This window comes from Psammomys obesus, unplaced genomic scaffold, assembly GCF_907164565.1.
Source record: "Psammomys obesus unplaced genomic scaffold, mPsaObe1.curated_primary_1811, whole genome shotgun sequence".
NCBI classification, from domain to species: Eukaryota; Metazoa; Chordata; class Mammalia; order Rodentia; family Muridae; genus Psammomys; species Psammomys obesus.
In genome coordinates this window covers 10454669-10468699 of record NW_026591643.1, presented here as the reverse complement: position 1 = coordinate 10468699, position 14031 = coordinate 10454669, and the positions used below count along the sequence as shown (strand labels likewise).

General features: G+C 40.7%; 1 protein-coding gene across 1 annotated transcript in view; it reads left to right on the top strand.

Annotated features, from left to right (window-relative positions):
• Positions 1 to 10550, top strand: part of Brinp1 (BMP/retinoic acid inducible neural specific 1) — a 200087-nt gene extending 189537 nt beyond the window's left edge. The window contains exon 8 of the mRNA XM_055611726.1: positions 7964 to 10550. Coding sequence (XP_055467701.1) covers positions 7964 to 9101 — 1138 coding nt within the window. The 3' untranslated portion in view covers positions 9102 to 10550. The remainder of the gene's footprint in view (positions 1 to 7963) is intronic.
• Positions 10551 to 14031: the final 3481 nt, after the last annotated feature.

Genomic DNA, 14031 nt, shown 5'->3' with positions numbered 1-14031 from the left:
TTCTGTGGTAAGCACTTTAAAGAAATATCTTTTTACTTTAATACCTTAAAGAAAGTTACCTTCATATTTTGTTAAATTATTTAATCCTTGTTGCTGTTTACTTTTCACAGATCTTTTGTTTTGATTTGGTGGAGTAGAAGCAATTGCTATCACAATTTCATTGCTTAATATCAGTAGTTAAGTGGCCCACCAGCTCTCATTGAAATTTTTTCCCTTTTAGTTTTTCAATCTGTAATTACTGATTTCAAAGGAATCATTTAATATGTGAATTCAACGGAAACACATCCATTGTTTTCATAAGAGATCTTGTACACCTATTAGAAGTCTGAAGCTTGTATGTATTCTCTTATCTGATGTTCAGAATGACCTTACAAAGAGTGTGCTGTTATTTTATTCTATGTGACAATGGAAGTTTAGAGAGGACGAGAGATTAGTTTAAGATAAATTAATGTACTCACTAATACTCGATAACAATTTTTTTCTTCTTTGACTACAATGCCCATGTCTAGTCTAGATCTTCTTTGTTCATGCCTTCTAGGAACATGTGCCATCAGTTAAACTAGAATATTAGATTATAATCAACTGGGCTGTTTCAATAACATAGAAGAATATTTTCACCTGCGAAATTAGCAGTACACAATTATTCTTTACCCTCAGTAACAATAATGGTTGATAGCTTTAACTTTCTTGCACTGAAAACTCTCAGAAGCTATGCATATTCAAGTTAGCTCTTAAGAAAAAAGTGCAAGGTAGGTATTACGTTCATTTGGCAGATAAGAAAACTGAGAATCAGGGATTGGAAAGGGGGCTCAGTTGGTGAAGCGCTTTCCTGGCAAACATGAATACCTGGATTCTATCACTAGTGCCCACATAAAGTGGCTGGCGTTATTAATTCATGCTTTTAATGTCAATACTGAGGCTGTAGGACAAGGGTGAACGCTACCAATGAGCTTTGGATCTTAGTGGGAGATCCAGTTGCAGAAAGCGTGATGGTAGCTGATGAGAAAGTACTGGTTAGTCTACGGGCTCTACGTCTGTGGGCGGACATGTACGCATGCACATGTGTGTGCGCGCAGACACTAACACACACAAGCATCCAAACTCATGTGCAAGTGTGTGCACAAAAGAAGAAAGAGAGGGAGGAAAAAGATTAGGTCAAAGAGCTCAGCTGACTCATTCAAGGTCAGGTATCCTAGGTCAAATAGGGTTAGTGCAAAACCCAGCTCTTACCTGAGTTATTTCTACCTTGTGAACACCCAGAGCATTGACCTACATGACTATCATCTCATTTCAAGGTTACAGCGGGCCACGAGGCTCGGAATGCTCTCTTTTCTCTTCTGCAGTATTTTGGTCGGAGGTTTTTATTGTGCTGCACATGTTCTGCTCAGGACAAGCAATGCACTCTGACAGCATTCACGTTGGAGCACCTGCTGCCTTTAGCCCTTCTTGCATCTCTGAGAAGCGCTTGCTCCTTCCGTCATCTGTCTTCAGTACATTTATGCCCCAAAGCAAAACTCAGAATTTGAATATGCAGCTGCTGTTTCTTGTCACCTCCTTCCAGACACAGAACAGTGTAATTGCAAAAACTGTTTCATAATCCTCCCCAATTAAGTTTCTGACAACCTAATTTGAAAGACCGGGTTGAGGTTTTACCTTGCGCCTCCTTCCTCATTGCACCCTTCCCCTGCCCCGCAAGCGTACACACATCCATGGTTCCGAACTAGAAAGTGCCCTCAGCAGGGCATGAGACCATGGAACTCCACTTTGGGCTTTCCTTCCTCATTGTTATGTGCTTCTCAGGGAGAACTGAGGACAAACAGGCTATCAAGGCTGCGGCAGGAGCACAGAGAGGGCAAGGATTAAAGGAAACTGTGTATCCAGGGCAACGATGAACAGAATGAGTCTGCTGGGTAGGGATAACTGACAGAGGCCCAGCCATGGACCAGAACCCCAAGCACCTGACACTGTAGACATGTGCAGGTTTCAACAGCATGGTTCTTTCAGAACATACACAAGTATGGTGTAGGCACTTGCACACACACAAACACGCACACACAGGCACAGTGTGCAGACAACAGTGCACACCAGACACGCAGGAGGAAACACTTGGCTCTCAGTTTCCGCCTGTCTTCTGGGGAGCTTTGCAACTTTACCTACACATGCATTACAATGTTGAAGAAACACCGAGGAAGACACAGAACGTGAATAAAAGAGTCATTTGAAATTCCACTTTTTTCCTTTTTCATTTCCTCTCCACTTTAAAACCACATTTTTATTAAACAAATAGGCCTTATGGGTTACAGTTTTCTATTTTAGCCTAAACCCCACACACACACATCCTCTTGGCACTAGATTTGTATGATCTTCCCTAAAATGCCACAGGCCAGGCACCACATTCCCAGCTTAGGCAAAACCTCCAATTAAAATCAGCAGGGAGGTTGCTTGAATTAGGAATCCCAGCCAGTTCTTCCCAGCCTGATGGCTCCGAAAGGGAGATGTGAGCCTTTAAACAACGGATAGGAAGCCATGGGTGGCAAAGCCTCTGTCCTCCAAATGACAAGGGACTCATGCTGTGTCACTGGGGGACCTGTCAGGTTGCCAGAACATCCTGGCTGAGGCAAAGACAGGGCCTGCAGGGAAGCAGCTGAGGTGTCTCCAGGGTTCTGAGTGTGGTTTGTATCCACTATGGAGTTATGATCACTGAGAGTGTGCTGAGATTATATTTAGAAATCTTGAACTTTGGCCTTGTCTATGCTGTGTGACCATGGATGAATGACAGTCCTTCTTCGGTTTTTACACCCTTATCAGTGACATGGAAACCAGAAGCAAAGATCCTATGTCATGTGGGTGATGTGAGGATGAAGAGATACCTGCTGTGTGCTAGCAGGTACTACACAGTGTTAACTGTCCATCTCACCAACCAAGAGGCAGTGGCTTCAAGTTGTAAACATAACAGAGATGGGCTGTTAATTTGAATGACTTTTCCTAAAACTTCTCTGCTTTTGTGGCCCAACCTACTTTATCTGAAGCCTCGTTGAGTGCTAATCAATCCAGCACCAGACTTTTCCAGTTTAGAAGGAACCTGCAGCTTCCTGTCTTCCTCTTTATTCTTTACTCCCTCCCTTTCCCCTTCTACCCTCCTTCTCTACCTCCAGAACTTTCCTCTCCTCCTTTCATTCCAACTCCTATCAGAATGAATTGAATATCTCATCCAACAGAAAAATGTTGGTTTGGCTACAAATGGAAGACATGGTGGCTGGATCCCCAGGGACAGAGAAAGCATTTTAAAACATGGTTCTAGCTGCCTCACACTGACTGCAAAACAGTGGGTCTGTGTGAGCACAGTGAGACCCTCCCATCCCAGAACTGGCCTATTAAGCTGTTTCTCTGTCACCAAAGTTAAGGCAGCTGTCACCAACTAGCCCAAGAAATGTTATTTATAGATAACAGTCCTCCTACTCCTGGTCCCCAACCTCTCCCTATGTATTCATCAGAGTCCTAATTATCTGTGAATGGAGAAGAGAGACTCAAGGAGGTTCAGAGGAAGCAAGGCATGTGATAATAGATTCTTATGTGTTCAAACTTTCAGTATTTCCTCACTCTTTCCATTTGTTTCTCTTCTTATGTTTGTTTCTCTCTTCCATTTCTATTCTCTTCCTCCTTGTTATCCTTATTGTTTTAATAAAATATTATGCTGTATAGTACAAAGTTTATCCATAGCAGATGTACAGAGAGGTTGGTATTTGATTGGTGTGTTGCTTCATGGTGGTGACATGTGACACTGGGGAAGTCTAAGTGAGACTCTGTCACCATCCTCCCTACCAAGTGCTGCACAATAACGGTGAGGCATAGAATCCCTCTCCTGGTTTATGGTTCTGCCTCTAACAACATTTTTATTATTGAGATTTCTGGGTGGAGATGAATAAGGTATAGGAGATTATTTTGTTTAGGGCTGATTTTAGTTTAGAAGTTGCTTGTATTAAAAAAAAATTAGTGATCACTCACACATGAAATGGGCTGAACTTGTTTTTTAGGTTTTAATCTTCTCAAAGGAAGCATTGAAACGCAACAGAATGCTCACTGACCTTGGGGGCTAGGAATCACTGATAATACTGCTCTCTCTGTTTTGTCTCTGTCTCTATGTCTCTGTCTTTCTCTGTCTCTGTCTCTCTTTGTCTCCCTCTCTGTCTTTCTCTCTCTCTCTGTCTCTCTCTCTCCTCCTCTCTCTGGTGTGCCTACTCTAGTATAAAAGGAAGGAGGTGGATAACTAGCCCATGCCAAGCCTATAGGCTCTTCACCATCTACATTCTCTGAATCTTGTAACTGGTGGTAATTGAACCTCTGCTGAACCTGTTTGTATCCAGCCTACTCCGTTGTGCCATATCTCATTTTGCCCACTAGCTTCCATGTACCCTTCTGTCCATCATCTCCAACATGAAATCCCTTTCTCTTCTCTGTCACCCCACCTTTCCCTTCTGTTTCCTCTTTCCTGGGCCTAGCACTGCTCATACCCCTCCCTCAAACCATTTCCCTTTTGTGTCCTCATGCTCTACCATTAATGCCCCCTTTGATACTGCCCACAACCTCCCGATTATTCCGCGCTCAGGAGACGCAGGTGCCATGCAGCCTGCTAATGGTCTCAGTGGGCCTCTGTCCCCAATCCCTCCTGCCTGACAAGGCTGGAATCCTAATTCCTCAGCAGCCCCCTTGCTTGTAGCAGCATCACCAGGAACTTTCATCTTTTCATTTCCCCCACCGAGGATTCTGAGAGTGCCACCACAATGAAGCATTGATAGGAGGAGTGGGGGCTGCAGTCCCGACAAAGGGTCCCAAAGAAGAGACACGAGAAAGGGGGTGCTCTACGGGGTTATAGAATGCCTTGCAGATGGGAACAGAAACGCTCTAAATGGGATACTGTGCTGTCGCTTGGAGAGGGAGTGACAGGGGCAAGTGTGGGCCATTTGAAAGAGGCATTTTGAAATGACGCTCTTGTCAGATGTAACCGCGCAGTTGCTGCCGCGTGGAGGGTCCCTGCAGCTCGCAAAAATATCAGATGACTCATACCCCAATATTCAGTCAATGTTCTGATTTGGGAGGTGGGAGCCACACAGCTCATTATAATTCTTGCTCCATTTCCTGAAAGCTGGGCCTGCTGTTCTCCAGGCTGTAATAGGATTGGTCTCACGAAGCAGAGACCAGGGAGGCCTGCGGCTGTGTGGGTGGATGGTATGGAAAACTAATACTGCTGTCCTGAAGGGAGAAGGGGAAGTTTGTTTACTTTTCTGTCGCTTTTGTTTTTTTTTTCTTTTTCCTAATAAAAAGTAAGAAGAAAGATATTAATATTCTTTGTTCATTCATTCAGCAAACATTTATATTTCCAGAGCTAGCTAGCTAGCTAGGTTGTTTGCTAGCTGCTGGAGGAAAAAGGACCGCACCCAAACCTGAGGGGCTGGAGGATAAATTAGGAATGAGATAAATGATTCCAACACAACACCTTAGGGTGTTGTAAGAGAGAGGTGTTTTGTTGTTGTTATTGTTGTTGTTGTTTGGCTTTGTTTTCCAGATAGGGGGTGTTTCTGTGGATTAAACAGGTAGACAGTTTCAGGAAGCTAAATATTCCACCTTTTTTCTCAGCTGATAAGTAACTTCATTTAAAGCCTAAGACAGCCAGGCAGCCATTTCAACAGTATCCATTTTCAAACGACTACAACAAAATGGCTTCTTTTAGACTTCAGAGCATTCCAGAGAGTCTCAGGACCTTCAAAGGAAGAGCTTATTCTTTGAGATATGAGCACTGTGTACTATTGCATTTTTTTTTATAATTGTTATATGCCAGACTTTTCTCAGCACTTTAAATATATCATCTCAGCAACCCTCCTGCCAGCCTCTCCAGACAGACTTTATTATGCCCATTTTAGCAAAACTACCAGGGATTCAAGAGATGCAATGACTCATTCCCAGTCACAGAGCATTTTCCCCCAGACTTCAGTTCTGCTTTAACCAACAGCATCCGTACTCTTCACCTTAGACTGTTCTGCATCCCCTTGACACTGGGAGATTGTGGTGTCAGGAGTAGAAGTGCTAGAACAGACATTTTGCTACCACATCTCACCCCAGAGTGCGTGGTACAAATGTGCCTCTGTTCTCAGCCTCACACCACTGGAAGACCATGAAATATGGGCTCCATCATCATTACCATGCCATTACAGCCCTTGCATGTAGCCTTAAAACATTTTCTTAAGTTTTTGTTTGTTTGTTTGTTTTCTTTTTTTTTTTTTCTTTCTTAATTCTGGCTGAAAGATAATACCAAAAGCAAAGCCGGTGAATCAGGAGAATTCATCTCTTAATTGTCATATGACTACAAGTCCATCATTTCACCTTGGCACTTCTGTGGTTATGCTTGTAAAATAAACCTGACAATTCCTTTGCAGGGAGAACAAGAGCTGAATTTTATTGAGCCCTTAATGCCTACCAAATTTGAAGGTATAATTTATAGAAAAAGTCATATAGTTCTTACAACATTCCTATGTGCTAGGAGGAATGACTGGAAAGGCTAAGAAAATGGTCCACTGTCACCTCTGTTTATGTAAAAAGAGCCAGAATTTTATCCAATTGCTGGTGAAGTTTGATTCACTAGTCATTGTCTGGGTTGTTGGCTCAAGTGAGAAGCTGGGAGTAAAAATGCCCTGCACATGGTAGAGACTGTTAGACAGATACACAGAACTATTTGTAGCATGGAAGAAAGCCAAAAAGTGACTTCCACAAAATGGGGAGATAAAAGAGAACTCTCTTACATATTTTTGCATTTTTTGTTGTTGTTGTTGCTTCTTATTGGTTTATGGATTTGTCTTCATTGAAATGTTTAAGTGCTGGAATCTACGTAGACACACTGTGATCATTTGCAGTGTGGAAAAGCAATGGTAAGGGGTTCTAAATATACAGTTTACAATAGAAATGCTGTACAATTGAGAATTTAGAACTCCGGAAAACTGGGGAACATATACTTTTATTGATGTTATGGAAAGCCACTGTGAGAATCATGCCAGATGATCCATATGGAACCACTACCTGAATTTGAGAATATGATGCAATGAATCTTGATTATTGTTGACAGGGTTGAGCATGCCATACTTCATCTGAGAAAGGCATGGAGAGCACTGAATCCTCCAATGCTGACATAGAAGGAATAAATAAATAAATAAATAGATAAATTAATAAATAAAGGCCTGTGAATCCTACATGTAGGGCATTTTTCAATTCTCATGGAGAAAGTTTATTTATGTCTAGAGGTTCTTTTCATGATTTAGTCTCATCCAGAAAGTGTATTTGTATTAGACACATTTTTTCTAAAACAAACTTTTCAGTGCCTATTGTATAATGGAATAGATAGAGATTAATGAACACCCCAATATTTAGTCCAACCCTCCTTTTTAGAGATGTTCACCAAGAATTTTGGAAGTATAAATTGCAAAGTGATACAGCTTTATGACAATATGCAGGGTGAAAATATACTTTTAATACATATTCACTCTACATTCTCTTGTAATTGATCTACTTATTCTTTTCAATGTGTGTGTGTGTGTGTGTGTGTGTTTTCATATTTGTTTGGGTGTGACTGTACATGGTTTTACATGCACATGAGTGCATAACTTGGTTATTGTCTTTCAAGAGCCATCACATTTGTTTTTGAGCATCTCTCACTGGCTCTTAGGACTCTCCAGTTAGGCTAGGCTCGCTATGTAATAGGCCTCATGTATCCTCCTGTCTCTGCCCTCCAAAACCCCACCATGCCCAATGTTTTACATGTATACTTGAGATTAAATTTAGGCAAGCATTTTACTAAGCCATCATTCTAACCCACTTTTCATTCTTTTGGAGGCTCCGACTTGCATGGTCAGTTGTATGATATACCTCACAGTCCTATGGATGGAAGCTAACATTCTCCACTTTTTTTCCTTTTTAGAACAATTCAGCAGTGGCTTGCAAGGGTCCAGTCACTTCTCTACTGCAATGAGAATGGGTTCTGGGGCACCTTCCTGGAGAGCCAGAGGAGCTGCGTGTGCCATGGTAGCACCACACTGTGCCAGCGCCCCATCCCGTGCATCATAGGGGGGAACAACAGCTGTGCTATGTGCAGCCTGGCCAACATCTCACTATGTGGCTCCTGCAATAAGGGCTACAAGTTGTACAGAGGCCGTTGTGAACCACAGAATGTGGACTCTGAGCGGAGTGAGCAGTTCATCAGCTTTGAAACCGACCTGGACTTCCAGGACTTGGAACTGAAGTACCTGTTGCAGAAGATGGACTCGCGCCTCTATGTCCACACTACCTTCATCAGCAATGAGATTCGCCTTGATACATTCTTTGACCCTCGGTGGCGCAAGCGCATGTCCCTTACTCTCAAGAGCAACAAGAACCGCATGGATTTTATCCACATGGTGATCGGCATGTCCATGCGTATCTGCCAGATGCGCAACAGCAGCCTGGATCCCATGTTCTTTGTCTATGTTAATCCTTTCAGTGGGAGCCATTCGGAAGGCTGGAACATGCCCTTTGGTGAATTTGGCTACCCACGCTGGGAGAAGATCCGTCTGCAAAACAGCCAATGCTACAACTGGACTCTTTTGCTGGGCAATCGGTGGAAAACTTTTTTCGAAACTGTCCATATCTACCTACGTAGTCGGACTCGGCTACCCACCCTACGTAACGAGACCGGGCAGGGTCCCGTGGACCTGTCAGATCCCTCCAAGAGGCAATTCTACATCAAGATATCTGATGTCCAGGTGTTCGGGTACAGCCTGAGGTTCAATGCTGACCTCCTTCGAAGTGCCGTGCAGCAGGTCAATCAGTCCTACACACAGGGCGGCCAGCTCTACTCCTCCTCCTCCGTGATGCTGCTCATGTTGGACATTCGGGACCGAATCAACCGCCTGGCCCCTCCTGTGGCCCCGGGAAAGCCCCAGCTGGACTTGTTTTCCTGTATGCTGAAGCACCGCCTGAAGCTGACCAACAGTGAGATTATCAGGGTGAATCATGCCTTGGACCTCTACAACACTGAGATCCTCAAACAGTCTGACCAGATGACAGCCAAACTCTGCTAACCTGGGACGCTTTGCCATGGACTTTCCCCTCTGTTGTACAAACACAACAGAACAAAACAAAGCAAAACAAAAGAAAACACACACATACAAACATACACAAATTTGTAAAATGTAATTAATATTCAAAGAAAAGGAGAAGGAAAATCTTCATTTGTTGGAAACTAAAGTGTTTTAGCAACTGTATAAAACCATGGGGCATGTCTGTTACTTCTATATTCTGTCATGAAGAAGGGTCTCAGACTTTTGTGACGCTTCGAGGTGGTGGCTTCTTGGGGCTCAGGTGCTTCATGGAGGTGGGGAGAAGGGAAGAGCATATGCAATGAATTGTAAAGACCTCTGCTGTGCAGGTGCTAAGATTAAACACTAAAAGAGAGAGCAAGAAATATATGTAATGTACCTCTGACACTGCCATTTTTCCTTGTGAGAGGAAATGGACATAGATAAAGAAGATATTTCTTCGGTTAAGATTTCTTCCCTCTTTATGCTTAATTCTTTGTGCTTCTTTTGACGCTCTGATGGGGATTGGGGGGCAGGGGGAACAATGACACTGCAATCTTACCCATATGGTTTCATTACATCTCAATAAACTGAAGCTAATGGAAGCTGGGTGATAGGTGGGGTTGGGAGAACTTAAACTGATACAATTTTAGAACAGCTAATAACCTTAGATATTAGCTCCTCAAACTCCTTAGTTTAGAAAGTAGGGCCAAGATGAAGCAGCATGCTCATGAATACATCGATAATAACTGCCCCAAAAGAGTTTGAATCTGACCTTATGTTGTCTTTGCCAACATACATTCTTTCTAAGCACTCTGAACACTTTTGTGTTTTTTTGCTTAAAACTTTTTAAGAAAGGGTAAAAGATTTCTCTATTCAACGTTCTTGGATGTTATTTTGCTTGTGTAAAGAAAAACATTCGACATACTTTCTCCAAAACCAAATATAGTTACATATTGTTCTGAAATTATTTTCTTAATAGAGATAGTTTTAATTCGAGATTAGCCAATGACCAAGTAATAATAGCATGAGATGAGTTTTATTGCTGTATTGGAGTATAAAAGGCTTCCCAAGTACTTTTTAATTACTGTTGGATTAACTTATAATACACGTGAGCACAAGTGCGCATGCATGAACCACTTGCCACACATGTACACACAGTATCAATTCGACCCACTCTTACAAGGGGGTTAGGGTTAACAGAATGAGAGACTTATTCTACTAAGAAAGCAGGCTGATCTCAAAATACTTCTGCACAAGATTTGGGCAGGAATTGCTTATTAGCTTAGGAGCTCAGCATTTCTTTTTCCACAAGGTAGTACTTGCAAGATGTAGCTCTCTGCCATTTGGATGCTCATTTGTGCATTGGGAGTGAAATGCAGACTCATGAAGGTGTACAATAAAAAGCAGAGCTACTCTGGTCTAAGTCATCACTGTTCACTGCTTGCTTGCCTGGACAGGAAACTGCTTAGAACCATTTTCCACTTTTCTTGTATGTTGCTTTCATGAAAGAAATGAAGTAATTCTCATTTCAGCTTATGCTATAAAAGCTATCTAATGATTATATATCAGTCTACACTTTACACATTTCCCATACTTAGAACACGCTGGCTCTACTTCTATTATGTGTATTTGTCTTTCATAATATTTTTTCCTACTGCCTAGCTGTGACGTCATCAGAATAGCATATGAACCCCGTCCGTGATACTTTAAAATGAAAAAGGGGATTGTACAACAGGAGAATTTTGTGGGTTCTTCCCCTCCCCCCTTTTCTGACTTCTTTTCAAAATTTTTCATTTATTACAATTTATTCACTTTGTATCCCAGCTGTAGTCCCTCTCTCTTCTCCTCCTTCTCCCCTCCCCCAGTCCACTGCTAGGGGAAGTCCTCCCCTTCCATCTGACCCTGGCCCATCAGGTCTCATCAGGACTGGCTGCATTGTCCTCCTCTGTGGTCGGATAAGGCTGCCCCCACCCCTTCTGGTATCTCCCTGGTTTCTTTAAGTGAAGATGAGAGAAGGATTTGTTCCTAAAACAGCAAATTAAATTTTTTATATTCTCATTTTTATATGAATTAGCATACATTTACATTCTGTGCTCCCTACAACATGCATGTGTTCAAGCCTTCAGCCTTTGAGAGATGCAGTGTTCATTTAGTGTGAAAATCCTTCATGTCAGGAATCACATTATAAAATATCTCAGAATGTAAGCAGGCCCAACCATTCATCAAACAATTTTTAAGCGTCTAGTAAACAAATGAAGAATGTCAGAAATATATTTTTAAAAAAATCATGTTTTGTGCTATTCACATAATAATTAAAACAGGCATACAAAACACACATATATATATATATCCAAGATGAGTGTCATGGTTGAATCTGGTATGCAGAAAGGAACCCTGAGGAAACTATAACTCTGACTGCTGTCTGAAAATCAGAAAGCCCTCTAGAAGAGGTATAACTTTTAAAAACATTTAGGGAATAGCCATGCTAACAACATTTAAAAGTGTCATTTTTAAGTGTGAATTCTGCCTGGAGAAGTGAGAATGTTGGTTCTCTAGGATAAATAGAAACAACTATCCACAATCATGACTTAACCAAATTCATATACTGATTACTTTCAGTTCATTTTTTTTTTCTTTTCTTTATCTCCAACTTCCAAGGGCTTCCCATAACTCCAAACTGAAGTCCTCTTGCAAGGTGCAGAGCTTGGAATTTTGTTAGTCAGTCTTCATCTTCACAACAGTACTGCCTCTCCCTCATCACAAAGGCATTAGGACCTTCAACCCAAAGTCCTCATCAGTCTTCACCAGTAGGTGTAGGAAAAGCCACTTCCCCTTCATCTTAGAAATATTAACTCAGCCATTTACTCTTGGAGATACATACAGTACATGGTGTGGAAAGGTTATAGAAATATAGGAATTTTCAAAAGAAAAATTAAATCACTAAAATATATTCTAAGATTAAGGGAAAATACTTTGCACTGATGAACACAAAAACACTGTAGAGCTCCGTTGTCTCTGAGTCCTTTGAACCAGAAAAGTCCCCTCTAATTGTGAAGAAGAGAATCCAGAAGCCTTTGAGTGGGATTTTAATTCAATTAGTTTCTTACCAATTTGATGCAGTGACTGAGGACCTACAGTCTCTGATTAATATGCTGATGCTAAGACACAAGAGTGAACAGAATGCCCATTTGGATAATGCTCGGAAGCAAAGCATGTCATCACCATGGAAACCACAGAAAGCCATTAATTAGGTATCAAATAAAATCATTGGAAAATTCTAGACCATGGCATATCTGCCCTCTTTAAAGTAGGGGGCAAAGAGAAGGTCACACTAACAGTAACACTCTCTTTAGAGATTAAAATCATAGTTATCCAGAGACTACATCTTGCAATGTGGATGAAATGTTAGTCTGTAAAACTAATAAACAAATACAGTGATACTTTGAGGTTTTTCTGGTAGAAGAATATAAGTTCTCAAATGTAGTTCCTTCTTTGGTTGTCTAAACTGAAATAAAATTATTTTAATGATTAATAATTTATCCTATTCACTGTTTTCTGAGAAGAAAATGATTATAATAAAAATATGGATCCACTAGATGGTGATAAATGATCAAAAGAAGATATCACCACACCAAAAGGGGAGGAGTGAGTAACTGTTAATGGAATAGATGCCGAATACATCACTTGCCAATTACTAGAGGAGAAATGTAAAAATTAAGGAGACAGAAAAGGAGGAAAGCAAGATAGCCAGCTACATAAATAGATAAAACATGTTAATCCAAACAACAAAAATATAGTTGTGTAAAACTGACTTGTTAAAAAAAAAGTTTGTTAGGTTACAAGTAATTGATTTAAAAAGTTTATAAATAGAGTTTGAAGACAAAAGAGTTAGTAAGTATACGCTAGAAAATCTCCGTAAAAAGCAGATGCCGCGTCGTCAATTCCTATCAAGAGAACTCAAGGATGGAGATATTATTAGTATAAAAAGAGGTACTTCATTAAGAAGAAAAGACAGACGAATAAGCACATAAAGAAGACACTTGATATTAAATGAATATTTAATGATTTTTCAAATTTCAGCAATAAGTAATAATGAAAAAAGTTTTATCTTCATTTTTAATCACTAATTCTGAGCTTAGTGCCCTTTTCATTATCTCAAAATGAAAGGTCACCTAGACTAATCACCTAACGAAAACAAGAATCTACCTTGTAGAGTTTCAACTAATGGTTTACCCAAATCACGGCATGTGGTTTATATGCATTCTTTACAGTCCTCCCTGCCATGCTCGCCTCTGTCATCATTGTTACATCATAATCATCTTCATCACCATCATCATCATCTTACTCAAAGGAATTTTTTCAACTAAGGATCAGCCAAATTCTTGTATGGTGACAATGATCTCAGGTTGAATGGAGGTTAGTTTCTTCCTTCTATTTATCTATATCATCAGGTACAGACTGATGAACCTAAAAGTTATGAAGAAAAGTATCACTTGTGGGACCTCTATCTTGGTGTTGTTTCTTCCGAACTAGCATCAAAAGTTGCAGTTATAAGCACAATCATTATTCACCCTCCAGTACATAATCTGTCAACATACTGAGCCAAGGCTAAGGTAAATATGTTGGGTTGTAAAAAATCTTCCTTTCTCAATAAGCTTCCAGATCAAGAAGAATGCAAGTGTGAAATGGAATAGACACAAATCAAGTATAAGGAGATCACATCACTGTTGTTATTTAGACTCATCAGATAGTAAATGATGGAGGAAACATAAAACTCTTTATTTCTTTATTGACATAGGCACATATGTCTTCGGGAGATATAAAAGATTTGGTCTTTTTCTTAATTAAAAAAAAATGTATCTTTACATATGCTTTTGAGCAACACTTCCATAATCCCTTAACAGTTTCTTTTGAGCATTTTGAACTGTTG